Source organism: Aphidius gifuensis, linkage group LG1 (assembly GCF_014905175.1).
Source record: "Aphidius gifuensis isolate YNYX2018 linkage group LG1, ASM1490517v1, whole genome shotgun sequence".
Lineage (NCBI taxonomy): Eukaryota > Metazoa > Arthropoda > Insecta > Hymenoptera > Braconidae > Aphidius > Aphidius gifuensis.
In genome coordinates, this window is record NC_057788.1 from 9,548,594 (window position 1) to 9,571,101 (window position 22,508).

At 25.8% G+C, this 22,508-nt stretch overlaps 3 protein-coding genes across 4 annotated transcripts in view; 2 read left to right on the top strand and 1 right to left on the bottom strand.

The window, feature by feature from the left end:
- The first annotated feature begins 172 nt into the window (after positions 1 to 172).
- On the top strand, positions 173 to 2,575 carry LOC122847726 (adenylate kinase 8). The gene is made up of 8 exons (XM_044145574.1): positions 173 to 334; positions 397 to 523; positions 638 to 796; positions 969 to 1,201; positions 1,324 to 1,626; positions 1,731 to 1,840; positions 1,928 to 2,069; positions 2,134 to 2,575. Exons 1-8 carry the CDS (start codon positions 239 to 241, stop codon positions 2,404 to 2,406), a joined length of 1,443 nt encoding a protein of 480 aa, XP_044001509.1. The 5' UTR covers positions 173 to 238; the 3' UTR covers positions 2,407 to 2,575.
- Positions 2,576 to 3,217: 642 nt separating this feature from the next.
- LOC122847728 lies at positions 3,218 to 6,506 on the bottom strand. The gene is made up of 8 exons (XM_044145578.1): positions 6,274 to 6,506; positions 5,805 to 5,926; positions 5,578 to 5,730; positions 5,415 to 5,516; positions 5,110 to 5,295; positions 4,554 to 5,047; positions 4,345 to 4,489; positions 3,218 to 3,726 (listed from the first exon to the last, which is right to left on the bottom strand). The coding sequence occupies exons 1-8, from the start codon at positions 6,365 to 6,367 to the stop codon at positions 3,343 to 3,345; spliced, it is 1,680 nt and encodes a 559-aa protein (XP_044001513.1). The 5' UTR covers positions 6,368 to 6,506; the 3' UTR covers positions 3,218 to 3,342.
- A 1,074-nt stretch (positions 6,507 to 7,580) lies between these two features.
- LOC122847727 (neurogenic locus Notch protein) overlaps positions 7,581 to 22,508 on the top strand; it is a 105,433-nt gene continuing 90,505 nt past the window's right edge. For both annotated transcript variants that reach the window (XM_044145575.1, XM_044145576.1), the window contains exon 1: positions 7,581 to 7,978. In XM_044145575.1, the coding sequence (XP_044001510.1) occupies positions 7,891 to 7,978 (88 nt within the window). In that variant the 5' untranslated portion in view covers positions 7,581 to 7,890. The remainder of the gene's footprint in view (positions 7,979 to 22,508) is intronic.

Sequence of the window (22,508 nt, forward strand, 5' to 3'; positions counted from 1 at the left end):
TTTAAATTTTTCGAAATAATAAATTGAGCTTTGTCATTGGTTGATAGATGCCAACAACAATCACCGCCATTAATTTATTATTTTATTATAATTACACAAGATGGTGCCACTGAAACCTCTCTTGCTTGTCGAAAAGAAAAGAGAAAAAAAAAAATATTAAAGAATCGCTCTTTGATGGTTAAATATTTTGATTGCAGTCTCTGTTTTTATTGCTGCATCACCTGTAAAAAAATAAAATATGTTAGGATCTGTTGATGCCACAAAAAAACCATTGAGAATTCCACCAAGATTTATTCCTTACATGGAAAAACACGGAATTTATGAATTATTTTATGTAATTATATTTTATTTTAAAAGTTAAAATAATTTTTATTAATTATAAATTTTTTTAATTAGGAAATTGCTGAACAATTAATTATCAAAAAACCAGATGATCATTTATTGTACATAAAACAATGTCTAAAACACGCATCAAGGTCAAGAGATTCTCCAAGAATCATCATTTTTTCTCCACCAAATTTCGGTAAAAAAAAAAAAAAATAAAATACAACTTAATAATAATAACAACAAAGCAATTATTTTTTGATAATTTTCATGTTAATATTGATATATAAAAAAAAAAAAAATAATAAATTAGATAAACACCTACTAGCTGAATACCTGGAAAAAAAATTAAACATAAAATGTATACGTGAAGATACATCAGAAACACCTGATTCAACTGATAAAATTTTCGAGAATATAAAAATAAAATTAAAGGCCCTTTACACTCAAGAATCTGGATGGTTATTTATTGGTAAAATTAAATTTATAAACTCTCAATTAATAATGAGTTTTGATATAAATAATTTGTAAGAAAAATTAAATATTTTCATTAAATTTTCATGAAAATAATAACGAGAATTTACATATATTTAAATAAAAGAAACAGGAACAAAATTAATAATTAAATTAAAATAAAATTTCAGACTTTCCTCGGACTGCATTAGAGGCAAGAATATTTCAACGAGCTGGTATACTGCCCACCCATGTGGTAGAAATAATTTGTACTGATGAACCAAGTGAATCAAATTATTCATCACTCGATAATTCAACAAGTTCAAAAACAAATTCATCTATATTTATAAATAATACACATGAAGAATCATCTTACGAAATGGAAATTCATGGACTTCGTGATGCTTATGCCAATAAACTTATTGTGAGTCATCATTTAATTATTTTACTTGATTCATTTTGATCATGTCAATTAAAGTCACTTGTATAAAAAAAAATTACTACTGCTTTAAAAATATTCTTTAAAGTATTTATCATTTTAAATAGACTGTTAAAACAACTGGTAAAACTTTGGAAGAAATTGGAAATGAAATAATAATATTATCAAAAATAAGAAAAAAAATATCACCATTTATTAATTATCGTATATTATTAATTGCTCCAAGAGGATCTGGACATAGATACATTGCAAAATATTTATCAAATAAATATAAACTTGAATATATTGATTTTGATTATCTTTTAGAACAAAATAATATTCAAAATTCAACATTAGGTGATAAACTTAGATCTCTAAAATGTCATTGGAGTAATCGTCCAGAGCCTGCTGTGAGAATCAAAGTAATTGAGGTAAAAATAAATATTTAAAAAATAAAAATAACCCATGCAGAGAGAGTAATATACTTGAATTCAATTTTTAAATAAATATATTTATTTTAATTTTTTTTTTTTAGAATAAATTATTAAGTCATGAGTGCTTAAAAAAAGGATGGATATTAGTTGGTTATCCTATAAATGTTAAAGATTTTCAAATGTTGGATTTACTTCCAACTGTGCCAAACAGGTTTAATAACATCATTGAGTAAAATGATTCATTTTTAATATTTAAATATTTGACATTTTTTTTTTAAATTTTATTTTATTCTATTAGAGTTATAATTTTGTCTATCGATGAGGCAATCTGTAGAAAACGAGTGTTATCTAAACTACTTGGAAATGATGATCAAAAGTATTTGAATTTTGACATTGAAAAAGTTCATTTAAATGAGCACTATTTAAAAGCCAAACGAGATGTAAGTTGTTGTTGTTATTAATGTTGAAATTATATTTATTTATTTATTTATTTATAAAATATAGTTGAAAGAATATTTTGAAAATATTAAAATGTTGATGGATTATGTGGGCAAGTCAGCAGCGATTGTTGATGCTGGAATTGATGATTTAATTAAGGTCAAAGACATGGTTGATTCTTGTTTAGCTAGAGCTCCTCCATTTTCACAACAACGTATTCGTAAATCGAAATGTAAAATTAAACCAGAAGATGTAGAATATGAACCAGATGATCCTCTTGATTTGACTGAAATTGTCAAACAAATTCAAATATCTGAATCATTAATTTCATTAATTTAAATTATCATCTTCGTTGTGAAATATTTTTATATTTTCAATCCAATTTGATAATTCGATCTTTAAATTGTGGGTATCAAAGTGCATTTTTAAATATATACTTTCGTAAATTTTATAATTTTTTATAACAATTTCATTGTATTTCTGTGAATTAACAATTTTATTTTATAAATTATGGGTTTTTTTTTTTACTTGAAAAATTAGAAAAAGTAGCTAATAAAATTATAACGGTACTTGAATTTCATCATTCGTGGGAATCATAATTTTATTATGTACCATGTAGGCTATATTTTTAATAATATTATTATATTTTTTAATTATTTCGATAACATATGTCCATCGTTTGAATTCAATGTCTTTAATATCTTGACGAAATTTATTTATTTTATTTTTTTCTATCAACATTAAATTGTTAAATTGTTTATTTATTTTTCGACAACCTTCGTTGGTGTATCTTGAATACTAAATAACAGAAAAATTTATTAAATCAATCATTTGATTATGATATTTATTTATTAATAATTTCTAATTAATTTACATCGGTTAGAAAATTTTTTTTAATTATTTCAATGTCATCTCGTAGCTTATTAATATCAAATTTAATATTAATAATACAATTTTTTAATTTATCATTAATATTTTCTTGAATTTTTTCCAATTCATCGTTCATTTTTTCACATGCATTTTCATACATGTGTTTTTTTTTTTCTAATAATTTTTCTACAACAACTGATTGCTTCGAAATACTCTCTGTAATAAATTTTAAATAATTATTTTAAAAAATATTTTATGCTATCAAATTAAATTACCAAAATTTGAAGAAACTGATTTTATATTTTCATAATTATTCATTTTATATAATTTAATATAAATTTTACAAAATTTGTTTATTTTTTTAATAAAAAACAAAAGACAATAATATAATTTTTATAATAAAATTTATCTTCTAAAATTGAATCCTTTACGACGACTTTTCGTATCAACAAGTAGTTGAGCCTGTCTCTTGAGAATACTTCTAGTTGGTACTTCATCTTCGTCTTCTGATAAAACTGCTTGACCAGCAGGTGTTGGTGCACCAGGAAAACGTGGAAAAAGTGGTTTATCATTTGTAACAATAATTTTTTCTGTATCAGTTTTTGATCCAATTGAAGCTATATCAAGTTTATCAACTGCCATATCATCAATCCAATCCAAATATTTTTCTTCACCACCCATCAAATCAATAGTTACATTAATTTTTTCTCCAACAATTTTTAAAAGTACCTGAGGATCAGCCACTAATTCATCTGATAATTTTTCACAATTATCTGTTTCACCATTAAACTGAAAAATAAATAAATAAATAATCAAGTGAGAAAAGCTTTTTGTTTCTTCTTCTTCTTCTTCATCTTCTTCTTCATATATATCTTAACAAATATTTAAATATATTTTAATGAAAAATATTTTAACATGTTTGACTTTACTTTCAGTGTTTCAATATCTTTAAACTTGATAAAAACAAATAAGAAATAAAAAAATAAATAAACAAAAATAACGTTTACTTTGTTTTATATATTTTTTTTTTATGATATGTCGACAAAATAAAGGTGCTAAAATAGTTGAGGGGTATATATATACAAGTTAATGTTGAAAGATGAAAATAACAGTTAGACAAGTTTGCAAAGAGATTGAATAAGATGGGGGAGAGACAAGAAGGCAAGGTAACTCCGCCTTTAACATGATGAAATAATAAATTCTTGTCTGTACTTTGTTCATCGTGCAATCTACACCATCAATGAACGTTGTCTCCACACTATTATCAGTATCGATACTGACTCAATTAGCTGTATTACATGTTTCAGCAATTAGACACACGCTTAGAAAACTTAATGGGTGGTTCGAAATATATTTTTGTAATTTAAATATTTACATTTTTTAGATATTTTTTTTTTAATTACTTACCATAAACATATTGCAAAATTTTTTGAGTGCTTTGGTTATATCATTTAAAATTTCTCGTGTTTTATCATTTTTTATTTCGGCATTACTTTGACGTTGCAGTTCATTTTTAGTTTTTTTATTAAATTTTAATAATTCCTCAGCATTTCTAAAATTTAATTTTTCTATTAGAATATATAATTTCGAAATTTTTTTTTCGATTAAATACTTACTCATCAGCATTTTTTGTTTCTGAAAATTTAAGCATTTCAATTTCAGCATTTAATTTTTGACGTTGTTTTTCAAGTAACATTTTTTCATCCTCAGTTGTTGTACGCATTTTTTGTAGTTTTTCTTTAGTTGCAAGTTGTCCCAAAAAACGATCAAGTACATCATCTGTTTTTGTAACACCAGTTGCAATACGAAGTTTTATAAATGCATCTTCTAAATTAGTCATACCATTTTTTGATTGTCCAGCACAATTATTATCATTGCTTGGATCAATTTTTTCGGTAGCATCAAAATCATCATCACGTTGTTGAATTTTCATTGATGGAAATATTAATCTTTCAAGTCTTTCTAGTTCTAATCTACGATCTTCAACTCTTTGTCGATAATCAAGTATAACATTTTCATGCTCTTTACTTTTATTCATTGCATCAATTTCTTGTTTTGTTAATGTTTCTCTTGTTAAATCTCTCAATTCAATTGCTTCATTTTTAACACTCTTGATAAATCAATATATTAATTAATTATATATTTCTTTTATACAAATTAATCATGTCATACCTGTAACTGTTGTATTTCCAATTCTTGATCTTTAATATTTTCTTCAAGATTTTTTAATGACGACACATAAAATGCTGCATCTGATTTTAAACTTGCTCTAACTGATCTATATTTTTTTCTCACTGTATCAGCTTCCATTTGCATTACACTAACACGATGTAAATGATTTTCCAAACTAATTATTTTCTATTGCAAAAAAACAAAACATTTTTTTTTTTTTATTTATTAATAGATATATTACTATCAAATTATTTTTTTTTTTGTAACTTATTTTACCAAACACATATCTTACTATGAGGCTAAACCTTTTTAAGAGGAATTTCAAATTTTTTCTCAATAATTTTGTGGCTTCTTCCATTAACTAGCTCCTCGTATTCATTTAATAATTTTGCTAATTTTTCTTGTTGCTAAAATAGTAATTAAAATACAAATATAAATTTTATTTTTATAATATTTTATAACACTCACCTTGTCACTTTCATATTTAACAAGATCAAGTTTTTTTCTTAATCGAATGCTGTCTTCGTCGATCCTGTTAATAGCCTCTTCAAGACCTCGTTTTTTAACACAAACTGATGATTCTCTACTCGTTTGAACAACTTTTTCTGCTGCTTCTTCATTCTTGCAAAAAAAAAAAAAAACAATTATTAATAACAAAAAAAATAATAATCAATATGTTTTTTAACATGTCTTACATTTTTTTCTTTGCAATATTTTATCTGCAATAATTTAATACTTTTTTTTAAATTTAAAATTTTATCTGAACTCTCACGTTTTTTAGCATCACATTCTTCAAAATTAGCTTTTCTCTGTCCCTCTAAAAATACACTCAATAAAATCATCATGTTTAATTTATTTTTTCCATCAAGTATTTAAAAAAAAATAATAAAATATTATTCTATAAATTCTTTGTAACGAAAAACGGTAATACTTGTGCATATAGTAGTTTGTAAAATCGTAAAATTTGACCTCCAACTGGGGTCCAGTTAGTGGCTGAATTAGCAACATTGCTCATTCAGTGGTCATTCGTGACGATTTTAAATGCACATATAATGTAAAAAATAAAAAAACCATTAAACACAGAGTAAAAATAATAAATATATTTATGAATGTAATAAATGTAAATTATAATTTAAACTAAAATAAATTTTCGCAACAACTTACCAGAAAGTTGTATTTTTTTTTTAATTTCAATAATTTTTTTATTTAATATTGTTAATTTATTATCTTGATTCTCAGTAACAAGTGGATCAGCCATATTTATTTATCTATTTTTTTTCTTATTAAAAATAAAATTGTCTATTACTTGTCTATAGATATATCATTCAAGTAATTCATTCCAAGTATTGATGTAACTTTAAAAGTTGTCTTGACAACAATGTTTGATCGAGACTCATTCTTTCCCTTATATAACCCATCTAATGACGACAAGTTTAAATAATAAAAAATAACAATTTAAAAATATATAAAAAAAAAATACATGATTTCAATCGTGTCAATTTATGCGGTTGATGTACGACCCGGGATTAATTAGTAAAGCACTCGTGTAGTCATCATCATCTTGAATGTTTGTTGTTACAATATGATAAGGTTAACGGCTTCATTAATAACAACTAATGACTATCGTGATGCTCATATTATATTCTCTTATTGTTAACGCAAATCATTCATTAAATTCTCATTTATATTTTTCAAATAAAACCAAGATTAATTACATATTAATAAAAAGAAAAAAACAAATTACATAAAGCTAGTTTGAAAAATTTTACAATAAATATTCAAACATATTTGTATTCGTTAGTTGACATGAAAATTTTTAATCCTTTCATTAAAATAAATCATATTTAATCAGTGTTATTTAATTTTTCAAAAAAATAACATTAAATAGATGAAGATTTTACGAATGAAAAATTGAAAATATATAGAATCTAAAAAAAGAAAAAAAAAAACAAGTTTGATTATAGTTTATCCAAGCTGATCGCACACACGGTAGTTTTAGTAGTGTACGCATTCAAAAAAAAGTAACATCTGTTGTCTGTCTCAAAGCTCCACCACACCCCTTGAAAAGCAAAAAAAAAAAATTTTCAAATTCCCCGATGTGAATTTAAATAGACATGTGTGCGTGTGTGCATATTGGGTCCTGTATGCCCCGAAGATTTTTTAAAAGCCGTTGCACACATATAATTTCTAACTGCAGCTGTTTTCCATTGTATCTCATTCTCCATTGGTCAATAGCATCAGCCATTTTGTAATGCGCATTAATACACAAGCCGGTAGACAAATGCGTGCGCAACTGGAACTACTTTCAGCGCGTTAAGGGGAACAATAGCTATCCAGACGTGTTTAGTGCGCGACAGTGTTCGTATATATATATTTTTAAAACCGCGTGTTTTTGTTTTGTTTATTTTTTTATATATCATTAACTTTGTGTGTATATTAATTACAAACAATAATTAATAAAAAAAGTAATAAAATTTTTCGAAAAGGATAACAAGGATTAAATAAATTCTGTGTTTGTGTTTGTGTGTGTGTGTGAAAGGAAAAAAAAAAAGAAGGATCAGTGGAGAAGGGAGAAAATAGTAAATACTCGATTGTCAGTTGTTTGATTATTTTTTTGCTCAACAATTTATTAAAGTAATAATTAATTTATATTAAAATAATATCAAATGACGAATTTTGAGGCATTTCGTTGCCACGGTGTGCCCGGGGTTTAATATGTGTCTGTGTTATTATTAATATTTATAAATAATATAATTTTTGTGCTGAAAATAAATAATTATCATGGAACGACGTTTGAATTATTTGGATTACACACTCTTAACGAGTTTTGTTTTAATTATACTCGTATCAACAATAACAACAGTTTCTGGTGTGTATTATTTTTTATTTATTTAACATTTTTTTTTAGACGTTTTAAATTAATATTTAGACGCTGCTGCTAGGCAACAGGTCTACTTAATTATGACGCCGGCGCATTTATTTAATAACGCTTTTTTATATTGCTTGGATAATTTTTAAAATTTTTTTTTTTTATACCAAGAATTAAAAGGTTGTTTTTTTTTTCTACCTTTTTTTTTTTTTTTAAACATTTTGGAGCATTAGTATTCCCTTGACGTCGACATTGCTGATGTTTTTGTGATGCACGTTCTAAAAACATTGACCCCCTCGAGACCGGCTGCTCCTTCTTCTTGCTCCTTTTCATTTCAGCCTCTTTTTTTTTTTTTTTTTTTTTTCTCTTTATACTCACAAGGGAATTTGTTTTTTTTTCCATTAATCCGAATATATATATTTTTTTCACCTGAATAAGTAAATTAAAAAGAAAATATTTAAAAAAAAAATTTTGTTTTTTCTTTTCGAGTAATTTTATAATCTCCCGCTTTATTTTTGGAAAAAAATTTTTTATTATTATTAAAATAATGATAATTTGGGTTTTATTTATAATTTACAATTTATTTTATTTAAATAATTATGTTTTTTTGTAGTTATTATTTGAATATATGGCAACAGTGGTTCACAAAATGTGTTATGTCAAAGTTGATGTACACTGAAGGACAGGTGTCCAACCCCACTTTCCAGGAAGCGCGTCTTTTCCCTCTCATATGTAATGCGAGTGTGTTTAATGCACAACGTCGTTATTTCGTTATTCCAACACACTCCCCTGAAATCTTTTTCAACCGGATGTCAAAAAAAAAAAATATTAAAAATTTTCTTATCTTGTACTCATAAGATGAAAAATTAAATAAAAAAAACACACTCTTTCCCCTTGATTGACAAATTGCTCAATAAATTTCAATATTTAATTAACCTAATTATTAATTAATAAAACAATAACCCAAAATAATAATAAAAAATTACTGGAAAATCTAAAACAAAAAAAGATTTCGAAATTTCGATTCTTCGATTTCGATTATTTCGAAATGTCTCTCCCTCATTTCTACGATAAAAACACATATAAATAATTGTTAAAATTCATTAAAAATATACACAAATTAAAGATAATATATATATCTAAATAATCATGATATAATATCATGTTAAATTGTTTGTATATATTCGTCAAATAAAAATTAAAAAGAAAATAAAAAAACAGATCATTTAATTGCAATTCGTGCGGACATAAATGCACATGCAATAGATATACATGTACACAAATTCATACACATAACATTTGATGATAATAATGTATATATATAATTTTTGTATGAAGTAAAAAAAAAAATAATAAAAAAAAAAAGAATCATGGGTTACATGGTGTGGTGGTAGCTAACCGCTCCCGAGACTAGTTTCAAGTGATCTCTCTTGCATCTTTCTTTATTTAGTTATTTTCATTATTATTATTATTTTTTATTTACTTCATAGGCACTCTGAATAGATGTATATATATATTTATATATATAATATTAAATGGTCTCTGGGTGGCGTTTTGCCTCTTACGTTCTCAGGCTTTCTCTTGACTCCTTAGAAAACTATTCCTTCTTGCCGCCCTGTATGTATCAGAAGTGCTTTCACACGAGACAAAATTCTAGATGACAATGATGATGGTGATAGTAATGATGATGACAAGACGCGTGCTGTATGTTTAAATACACACACACACACACTCAGTCATTATTATTTTTTCCATTCAATTTTAATTTCATTCATGATATTCAAAAATTTTTTCTATGAAGAAAATTGATGACATGTCATTTTTATGTTAGAAATTCATTTAAATTCTTTTAGTTTATTTCTTTTATTTTTTTTTACTATGGTGATCCATCATTTGTACAGTAATTGCAAGTATATATTTTTGAAAAAAAAATAATTATATTAACTTGAAATAAAGTCGTTGAATTGCATGTATTTAATATGAAAATATATAACATAAATTAATTTGACTTGATGATGATGCTGGTGTGTTGTTTTTTTTTCGAAAATTTCATTTTTTTTATTTTTAACCGGTTATTTTCTAGTTTTATTTGGAGGTAAAATATATATGTGATATTGATAAATTTATTTTCTATTAGTCGTATTAAATCAATCAGTTGATAAATTATTAAAATTAATTAATGGAAAAAAAAAAAGATAATGAATTAATAAATTATAAAATCATTAAAATATATGACTTTTTTATTTTTTTTTTCAAAGTTTAATAGCATTTTTACAAGATGATAAAATTTTTATCAATTCAATCTGTTGTTTTCCTTGAAAAATATGTTCATTAAAAAAATATATTTTAAAAATTTTCAAGTGTTAATAATAAATACAAGGTTAATTGACTTTTTTAAATCTTTTTTTTTTCGATTATTAACTGGAATTACTTGCAAATTATTATTGATATTTAATTTATAATTATTTACATTAATAAAAAATAAATAAATGAGTATAATCAAATAGATATTTACAATGTATATAAAGGTAATACTGTTGATCTGTGAAAATGGACGATGAGGCAAGAAAAGGACCAGTATCTCGCGGCATCTGTTAACTAAAAGGGCATGATCTTGAAGTCTGCCACGACCCCGTCCTTCATTTGATTCATCTTATTTATTTTATTTTATTTATAAATATTTTTTTTTTTTATTTATTTCATCCATATATGCACTCTCACACATTTAAATTCATCCATCTTGTTTCTCAAATTGAAGTTTTTCTCTGCGTTGATGATGAGAAAAAAAATAAGTCACAACAACAACAAAAATTTATAAAACAAAAAAAAAATATATATATATTTTATCCTTAATTCTTTCCTAGATGTATCTGGGTATTTTTCATTCCGTCAATCTATCAGCATTTACCCTCGGTAATACTTTTATATATTTATTTTTCTTGATCTCTTATTGGATCTTGCTGACTCTTTCGTCGATGACTCTCTTCTATATCCTATCCCTTTTGCAAAACGACGCGCGTAAAATCGTATAATTAAGGTACTTCTTCTGGTGAGTCAATGTGAAAAAGACACACCATGTCGATCCATCGTCGTCTTGGTCTTGGTAGTTTTTATTTATATATATTTTTTATATTCTTCTTCTACCCCGTTAAAGTTTCATGAATGTTTGTTGGTTCATTTCATTTGGTAAGACATTGAGATAGCCAGTGAATATCGGTGGAAAAGATCAAGGATTGTGCCGTCAGTCAAGACTGAGAACAGGCCATCCCCTACCTCTTCTTCTTCTTCTTCGTCTTCTTATAAGTCACATGAAGATTTTCTTGACTTTCTTGATAATGTATTTATATATCGAGATCTTTTGATCTCTCCAGAGACATTTAATTTATAATATATTTTTTAAATTTATTTTAGATAAACTAAGGGTCTTGATTTTACATAAATAAAATGTGCAAAGTATTTTTTTGTATATGCAGTCAATTAAATGACAATAATTTTTTTGATCCATTTATTTTCTCTTTACTTCATTAAAATATTAATCTTAGCTTTTTAATTATAATTTACAATTTTATTATTTTAACGTGGTTGGTTGTTATGTAAATAAATATGAAATAGTTGTTGAATGTTTTGCAAGATATATGGTTTTATATACATAATAACTACCGAGTCATTGAAAATAAAGATACAAAATAGAAAAATATTTTGCTGTTGGTGAATACTTGGTAAAAGTGTTAATTAATTTTTCACGCGTTTATTATATACACAGTCAACGGTGCATATAAAATCATCGTGACTATATGAAAACTTGCTCTTTTGCGACACGGACCGTTGACTCATATTACATGCTCAGAGGACGGAACATGTTGCCCATATGCCATATATCTCTATTTTATAACCATACATTTATTTATTTTTTAAACGTTTAAACAAACAATATAAATCAAAATTAAACCAATGAGATATTTATTTTTTTTATCATTCAATAATCAAATTAATTTTAAATTTCGCTTTTTTTTTAAATACATTTCCGCGTTACTGTAACATGTTAATATCCTTATATAAAAAGGACAAACATCATCGGTCTTCCGGACATTTGATTGGTCATTGTTTTTCTATCACTTACTCTCATATATGAATTTCTTTCTGTTTGCCTTTTTCTATTATTTTTTTATTTATTTCGTTAGCAACAAAAACAACATAGTTTGTTTTTTTGTTGCTAACAAAATAAATCAAATAAACAAAGAGTGATCTTCGAAGGATTAAATCGGTAACATATACGAGCACTTGATAGACCACGCGACTCATAAAATGTTTATTGTTTATTATTGTTATAAACAAATGCATCAGTAGAAATCCACAAAAAAATATATTTTACTTCTTCAAAATGTCCTTTTTTATTTAATGGATTTTTCAGAAATACTGTGCAGCAAATATTTATTGTAAAAAAAATTGTTTCAACTTTTAAAAAATTTTAACTTTATAATTTTCTACTGGTCTTTTTATTTTCAATATTTTTTTTTACAATAAATATTTGTTGCACAGTATTTCTGAAATATCCATTAAATAAAGGACATTTTGAAAAAGTAAAATATATTTTTTGTGGTTTTCTACTGATGCATTTTTTTATAACAATAATAAACAATAAACATTTTAGAAATTATGGATATATGTTACGCGTTACTGTAACATGTTAATATAAAATAAATAATATAACGGTTTTTTCAAAAATTGTACAAACAATTTTCTATGCAAAATTTCAATACGCATAGTAAAAAAAATAAAAAGTTATTTTATAAATATTTCTTCTTCTTTTTCGCTGATTGAATGTTGGAATTTCTTTTTCAAAAAATAAATATTAATTAGTTAAAATAATAATTAAAAAGATTATAATTTACACGAGTGAAAGGCACAGAGAAATCTTACCAAATATCTTATCGATATATCGATCGAAATAAATTATTAATCTTGCAATGATTTTTCATAATTTAGTATGACTCAGCACGAAATATTTTATAATATAAAAACTATGCAATCATTTGTTATAATATTTTGCCAATGTGCGATTGATTTATGATTTATTATATTTATTTCAAAGAGAAAGAAATATCGTCTGTTAATATATATTGCTATTGGCGTCGACGACCCTGGCGAATCGATCGACGAAACTATGTACTATTAAATTGCATATGCAATTTAACCGCTGATTCGATTTATTCCATTATAAATATTCAATCATATTTTATATATATATTTTTTTAAATATAATAAACATAAATTTATATATAGCTGATTTTTTTTTAACAACAAAAAATATATTTCTATTTGAAAATTTACATTTTTGTGATAAATCATCAGCAGATGATTATTAATCTTGGAGACACTTTGTGTATAATCGCCTACGCGATATTAAAAAAAAATAATTTAAATACACAAATGTATATTTAAAAATATCAAAATTGAAATACATATTTTTTGCCTTTTTTTCCCGCGCTGATTTATCGGATGATGAACAAATATAAATTTCCTGTTGGCATTTGTATATAAAAATTAATTATGACAATGGTTTATTCATTGTTTAATCGGTTATGTAATTTACTTGAAACTATGTTGCTTAACATTATCATTGATTTAAAAAAAAAAACAAATTAAACAGTCAAATGGACGACACGATTTCTGTATTAAAGACATTAGCATTGCTACGTTAAATATTCTTTGAATTTCGAAAAGTTGAGTCTTCTTCTAATGGATTGGTCTATGGGAAATATTCATTTGACAAATCAACAAACTTAAATTTTCAACCAATAATATACTCTATTTGATTTAATATTTAGAATCTTGCTTTGAAAAATTAAATAAATGTGTTAACCAAAAGCTACCTACCATTGGATATCAATTTTCGAAATCGTTATCATTGGCTCAACCAATTTGACCAATCCTCTTTTTCTTCTTGACTCATAAACTTCAACTAAATCTGATTCTTCGAACTTTGTCGATATATATTTTTTCAAAATTCTCAAATATTATTCTTCTTTTTTCGACAAACACTCTTTATATATTTTTACAAAAAATCTTTTTGTTTACCGTTCCAAAGATATCGTTCGCGTGTGTTTGGTTTTGTGTAATTTTCGATACATAACACACAGATGCGGATACATGAAGAAGACAACTGAGAAGACGAAGACGACGACAGGCAACCCGATATGTCCACATCCGCTGTACCCGACATGTCCATTATTATTTTTTTTTTCCATCTTTTTATCTGTTTCATAGTTTACCCATTCAATGACGCTTTTATGTATTTTTTTTTATGTCAATAAGAACTTTTCAATTTAAAAAAATATATATAAAATTATAAATAATATTTCAAGCATATACTTTTTAACAGCAAGTAATATTTTTACATACGTTGTGAGCTACACAACTGCAGGGTGATAATTTTTTTTTGGTGTAAATTTAAAAGCCCATTGTTCAAATTATCGATTGCCAGGTGTTTATACAACCGATACAACAATTGAGTATGACGAAAGAGCCATGCAGTAATAAACCAGCATTCAGATAAAGATAGAAATAAAAATCAAACAGATTGACGACAGAGAGAGAGGGAGAGATTACGCTATCGAAACAAGGGGGAAATATATATAAAGCTAGCATTAGAACAAAAATAGGCGAAATATAAAATAAAAACAACAGTATATAGAGTTCTGGAGATTTAGAAGGTCGTCATACAGTTGTTTAAACGATTAAAGAATGAGACAACATACTCATAGAAATATTGTAAAGTCAGAGGTCTGGATTAATAATTCCTCATGAATCATACTTAATTAGTAAAAACTAAGCTCCAAATTATTTTTTCCATACGTAATATCATAGTTAGATATATAAATTAAGATATTGGTATTTTAACTTTCCGCATTCTCCATAAGAGCCCATATTAAAAGTTGTCTTTGAAAATTATAAAATAACGAGCTTCGTCCAAAAATTACATAAAATGTTCAAGTCTATATAACAAAGTTCTCATATTCAAAAATATTTAAATATTTCGAAAATTTGTTTTTCATTTCGATTTAATTTGTATTAGGTGTTTTTCTGATAAATTGTTTAATCAATTTAAATCTAATTCAATTAATCAATGATATATATTTGACTGCTGTTTATAACTGTGAAATTGAATGTTTAATGTTACTGACCTAGTATACTGGACGAGAAGTTAATATCATTATCGTAAATTGTAATTGAAATAATATGTGCTTTCGCGCATGTTCGATAGTATTACCATACCTTATTATTTTTCATTGGTATTGTGATTATATTCTTCGTTGGTTATCTTTGTCATCTTTAACACTAAGGTAAAAAAAAAAAAAATTTATATAAACTTGCCGAAATAAAAAATAAAGAAGGGGCTAAGAAATCCCTCGGAGACAACCTGGAAATTTATGATTCAACCAGAAGCGTGACCCCGAGTTTCGAAAAAAAAATGGACTCAACGTTTGTGTGGCGAGGAGAATGAAAAATGAAAGAGTCAAAAAAATTATTTTTCTTATTTTTTTTTTTTAACATAGAATATGGTCGAGGGGTTAAATGAATAAAAAAAAGGGTATATCATTACAGTGTTCTTGGAATCTTTTTTTTTTTTTTTATTAATTTTGATACATTGGTGTATTCTTTCCAGTAGAATAGTAAATTTTTAATAATTGTCTTCACTTAAGTGGGAAGTCTCAAGTTTCTAGTAAAAATATTTAGTCGAAGAAATTTTTTTTCCACATAGAGTTTGAATGATACAGACTAAAACAAACCCTGTTATTTAAAAATCTCATAATGACTTCTAAAAGCCAATCATTTTTTTTGTTTTTTTCTGACCACATTATAATTTCTGTCTATAATTTTTAGAAAATTTTTTTATTTCTTCATTTGTTTATTCTTTATTAATGCTAACATTATTATTATATTTTTTGTTTCTTATTTTTAAAGAAAATATTACGATTTGAGGAAAAAAATTTATCATGATTTGACATGAGTTAACTCAATGGTAATTTTACAAATCGCAAGTAAAAAAAATAGACAAAGTATGCGAGAAAATAATAATTATCTTTTTGCAATTTAAAATTGCCTCAACCTTTTTTTTTTTTTTTTAGTTTAGCTAATGCTTTTCAAACTATTCGTTCCACAGTTTTTATAATGACTTGGAGTGTCGCTAATCGCTCTTATGTGTTTAGCTTTTTCATTTTCCATCAGTTTATTTACCACTTGTTATTATTTTTTTAATAGTTCCAACTATTATTGAGTCTTCATCATACATTGTTACTGAAAAAAATACTTCCCCGTATTTGAAATTAATTTTCTTTTGTGGTTTAAAAATTCTTTTACTTATGAAAGTATCCTCTAAAGAAATTGCGAGTGATATATCTATGGGATATATATTTCGGCAATATATTAAAATTTTTAAATAAAGCATGAAAAAACGGAGATGAAAAGAAAAAAAAAGGTTCAAAAGAAATATCTTTGGTCAACGCCAGGTGCAGGACATGCTGTCGTCATTTTCCTTCGCACTTAACACACATCGGAAAAAGTAATATTTGACCTTCAGTTAAATGAGCTCGTGAAATAAAAAAAATATTATTTTTTTAACCACATAAAAACATTTTTAAATACTGACTCGTTTTTTTAACAAACAAATTTTATATTTAATATTTTTTACATATTAATCAAATAAATTTTACTGGTTTATTTTATGCTGGAAGGGACATGTGTCCTTTCTAATTTCATTATTATTCCGGATAATAATTTTAGTGTTAATTATGCAATGATCATATTAAGTGACCTTTAACTGCAGTGTAACTACAAATTACTAATGATTCGCTTAAACTTTGTAAATTTTCATTTTAATTTAAAAAACAAATTCATCATTTGCAACAAAAATTATTTATCAATTTTTGTGAATTTATTATTATTATTTTTTGTTTAATAATAATTCCATTTATTATATATACTTGGAAAGAAAAAAAACAATGGGTATATATAAATAATTTTAGCTTTGTTTCAAAAAGAAAACCTCAAATCGTGAAGATCCAAGAACCGAACTAATTAACTTCGCGGTTAAGTGTAGTGTCCCTTTGCGTATAATTACGCGGTATATACAAGAGTATTGTTATTCGTGGTTGACCGGGGTATGCATTCACGATACCTCATTTAAAACACGCCCAACAACAAACTTACTCATTGCAATGCATATTTAAAAAAGAAAATAAATTATTATCTCATATATTTAAATAATGTAACGTTTATTTTTATAAAAAAATAAAAAAGGGGCAATGAAAATAGCGGGAAAATATTAGTTGAGAATCACTGTGTTCTGTGTCGGTGTTTTTTAAGGGGAAAATAAAATAGGGGCTGAATATTACAACCCCCTTTTTGTGTATCCGGTATCAGCGCAACGATACTCCCTACTTTCATCGTCATCAATCGACATGCTTACATTGTATTTAAACTTATGACCGTAAAAAATAATTTCATCATCATACAGCTTGTTCTTCATAACACTTTTTATATATAAAAAAATCATAAGCATTATATATTAAAAGCCCACGAATAAATATATCAGTAAACTTTGGCCCGTGCGACTTTGTTTACTTTCTATTTAAAAAAAATATATCTGTAAAATATATATACAAATATATATTCATAAATTTAAAAAATTAAATATTTGTACAGTCAAATATTAATAATAAATTTATGATTTATTAATCATAATTTTTTAATACAAATTTTTTAAATTTACTCCAAAATAAATAGTAAAAAAATTTTTTTTTAAACAACATATTTAAAAAGCTTGAGTTTATGCTTTATATTATTATTTTTTTTTCAACAATTTTTTTTTTATGTTGTGTGTGTTCATGAGAAAAAAAAAAAAAAAAGTTTTTTTTTTTTAAATGGTTGTCGTCCATATATATTCGGAGAGTTTGTAGCAAAGGGCTTTGTAAATACACAAGACCCAGGGACAAAGGCAAAGATCCGGGAATATGGAAAGAAGAAGTACTATTATATACGAGAACGAGACTCAGTAGCACAAGATCTTTAATAAGATAAAAAAAAAATAAAAAAAATATTTGTAAGATCGGTCTAGATAAGTAACTCTGGGGACCATATTATAAACTTTACATTGGAATTTGATTTATTTTTATATTCACAATATATTTATTTATTTTTTTTTCATTGAGATATATAAATATTAATATTAAAATTATCATTATTTTGTTGTTGTTTTATATAACAAGTAGTTAATAATTATGTTGTGTAATTTAAAGATAACAATGTGTATACATGTGTGTTTGTAATTTAGTTAAAAGTTTGCAATTGTAATCTAGGAAAAAAAATTGAAAGCGTGTCGTTGTTGTTACTGTTTTGCAAAGTAAAATAATAATATTTCTTTCTCACTTAATCTCATAGGTATATTGTTCTTATTTCTATAATTTCTACAGCGCGTGAATTAAAATTAATTACGAATTATAGGTTCACGTAATTATCTTGGGGCACATATTTATTCGAAGAGAAACACGTGGGAGAATTGTTTTGATCGCACACGTAGTGGGTCGGTAACCTTTATTTCCTCTTTAATGAATTTTTTCTTCTTTTTTTTTTATAATGATTTCTTATTTTAATTTTTTAAAATTATTTTTTCATTTGTTGTCTGTTGATATTATTAACAAGTTATAAATTTTTTTATTTATTTATTATTTATTATTCATCAAAAGAAAATCAATTTGTCAATATATAAAATAACTGACTTTTATAATACAGCTGAACCCAATGAATCGATCAATTCTCGACATTCAATATCCGATCGTTATAACACTTCATTATGATTCAACTTGAAATGAAAACGATCCATCATTTCATTCGTATTTTCATGTAGCCATTAAAATTATTTGCCAAACATAAGTATGAATTTCTAATGAATATTTAATATAAACAATAAATAAAGGAAATAATATTGATATTTTTAAAAAAGAGAGAACTTTGTCAAAAATAAATTGGATGACAGAAATCAATCGTTGACCACCAGCTCGTTATAACTCGGAAGGATTTATGATCCCGTCGATCTCCTTATAGCTGTTTGACCACTTTTTTATTTTTATTGCAAATCATAAAATAATATTCCAATTTAAGCTGCTAATTTTACCCTTGGACCTATTATTATTACATAAAATATTCTCCAATTTAAATTGTTCAAAAAAAAAATATATGCATCCTCCATTTATAGTAATATAATGATTCAAATAATTAGTCTTAAAAAAATTATTCAAGCTTAAATAATTATTGAACAATTTAATAATTATTTATTATTGTTTTTAAATATTATTATTGATCCAAGTTTTATAGGCAATTAAAAAGTACATAGAGTCATAACCTTAATCACACAATTATTCAGATATATATTTTTTAATGTTCTTTGTAATTTTTTAAAACTTTTTTTCAAATTAAAAAAAATCATGTATAACGAAAATTAAAATTTTCAATACTCCGGTGGGTTATGTGCAATTATTAGTTAGTGTAATTTTTTTTTTTTCAAATAAAATGTCATATTGTTTAGTCACAACACTACGAAATTTTATCATAAACATATGTTCATCTGTGTAAGTGAGACGAACTAAGCAGGGCTGCCAACACTGCGCGTCGAATCTCCACAAAACATGATTTTGTTGGGTTCCAATGTAAATCGGGAAAAAAACAGCCACATCAAATTTTTCTATTAGAATTCTAATAACTCCGTGAGTTTTAAAGATATCGTTTTCAAAATAGCGGCGATTTAAAGATCAAAATAAAAGGAAACTTTTAATTAGTCGGTGCAAATTGATCACGCTTACAGATAAAAAGTTATTTAATATTTAAAAAAAAAAAGAAAAAAAGGTTTTTAACATTTTTGGCTCTGGCAACTTTAATAATTATTTGAGAAAAAATCGAAAATATACAAATTAAAGAGATTGAAAATACGCTTCTTTTGGTTCTAACACGAAGTGTCTCTGACAATTACTTAAGAAATGAGAGCGTTTTTTAATTTTCGGTAGACAAATCCAATACGTAGGTGACGCGAAGCGTCCCACCTACGTAAAAATAATTCTACATTATACTTGTCATAAAAATATATACTGTCGTTATTCGCTGGAGTAAAGTCCAAACGCGAAGTTCATGTTGAAGACGTTGAAGTTTTTAATCCGAGCATTAAAGTCGTCAGAGATTCGAATGCCGGCACGCACGATCAGTCTTAGGATCAGCCTGGCGTGGATCACTATGTAGAATGTTGATTATTATATATTTATAAATATACATCTATAAAAAAAAAAATATAAAAAGAGAGAAAATCAAGCTGGCTTGAATATCCCAAGTTGCTGTTGTTGTTGTTGTTGCTATCGGTAGTCTCATTTTGGATTAATCATATATATTTCGAACGGTTAGTAACGATAAACGGCCAACTAAAGGACAACCTTATGTTAAAATATTGTTTAAAAGAAAAAGATATAAAATAACGACCCCACTAGCTGTTTCCATACACACACATATACATTTTATATATTTTTTTCTATACCGTTGGGCAGGGAGAGAATGTATGTGTGTGCAGTAATTTTATGTGGTGCAGGATGATGACGGTGGTGGTGGTGGTGTGTTTTGAGTGAGACAGAAAGGACATATAACCATTTGAAGGCAAAACCAAAACGGCAGATGTTTTCATTCGTCCTTCCTCTTTACCACCCGCACCACTACCCTTATTTTAAAAACTCATATTACCTTCTCAACAAAATACAACTGCCATGTCCTGTTTTACTTTTTTCTTGCTTACACTTACCCTATATGCATATACCTCCGCACAACTTTGATGATGGCACAGGTAATAAATGACCTTTATCGCTAAAAAAAATTCTAGATTAACAATTCTTTCTTTCTTTTTTTATCTTTTATTTATAAATTTGTGAAATGTTTTATTTTTTAAAGCTTTTATCTTAATGGCTCTTTTTTTTTTTTTTTTGAGTTTTAAGTGGAAAATTAATGACAAAACTATTAGTCGGTATAGATATATTTATATCTTTTTTAAAATTGTTGAGCTAGAATTATTGTTATTATTATTTTAACGATAACATAATGCTAAGGTAGATTATTATTTTTTTTTTAAAAAAAAAGTATATTGAACATTAAGACAACCATAAATTTTGCAATGGTAAAATAACAAAGATTTACAAAATAAAAATAGCTTTGAGAGTTTACTTTGAATGTTCATTACAAGTCAGGTTTTTGTTTTGAATTTTTTTTATGTTTAGTACACCTTGAGTGTTATAAATATAATTTTAAAAAATTTTTAAACAGTTTAAATGTATACCAAGACTTGCTACTATTATTAGACAAAAGTTGATCTTTGTTTTCTGCAAGTACAAGAGATCGTGATGATCTATTTGAGCTTATCCTTTCATTTGACGTTGACGATTTTGTTCCTCCGAATCAAGTTTGATCAATATATCAGCATACGATTCAGATCCTGTTGAGGGTTTTGTATTTTTGTATGATGGATTTGAAAAAACTGCTTCTACCTCACTTGATGTTATTGAAACTTGTCTTGGATTTGGTCTTTCTAATTTTAAAGAAATTTTTTTTTTTGAGCTATTTACTGTTGATTTACCAACTTGAGGTCCAACTGCTGTAAATGTTAAATCCAAGGCAGCATCGATATGTTCACCAGTTGTTTTTTTCTCCAAATGTAATGCATGATCAATCATACCCATTGGTTTATTATACAAAAAAGTTGATGTTCCATCTGCTACAAGGCTTCCACCAACAGCACCAGCTGAACCTCCAACAGGACCTCCAGTTACACTTCCAATTATAAAACCACCCAAAGTACAAGTAGTTAATATCCATATCCAGGTAAACTGTCATCAAAGCTTTTTACAGATTGCCATAATTGTGTTTTATTTTTAAAATTATTCCATGTTTTTTCAACTTCATCTTGTTTACCCATTATATATAAAAATACCATTTTTCCTTGTGATACTAGTGGTACATTATCCCAATCTAATGGAGCTCCATATGTTACCATAAAATTTGTACCAATAGGCACCAAGCAAACCAGGAAAATTTGCATTTTATTTGTTATTTTTCTTTCCCAAGTTTTACACTAGTTATGCTTGATCAACTGAGAGTTTTATTGTGCACTGATTAGCTGAGTGTTAATAAACAACTAAGAATATTTTTTACTTAATGTATCTATTATATAAACACACATGGATAAATTTGAACCACATGATTTTTTGTTAATCATTTAGGTCATTGCTTCAAGCTATTAGATCAAAGTTGAACTATCTAAATTTGTCAGAGTGTCAAGCTCTTTTAATACCCTGTATTTTTAAAAAATTGATTGGTTTTTTATCAACTGGTTTATTGATGTTACATGTGATTCTTGTCACCGTACATGTCTGATCAATAATAAAATCACGTGATTTAATGATAAGTCGTTGTTGCTTCAGGCTATCAAGTCCAATTCTAATTCTTC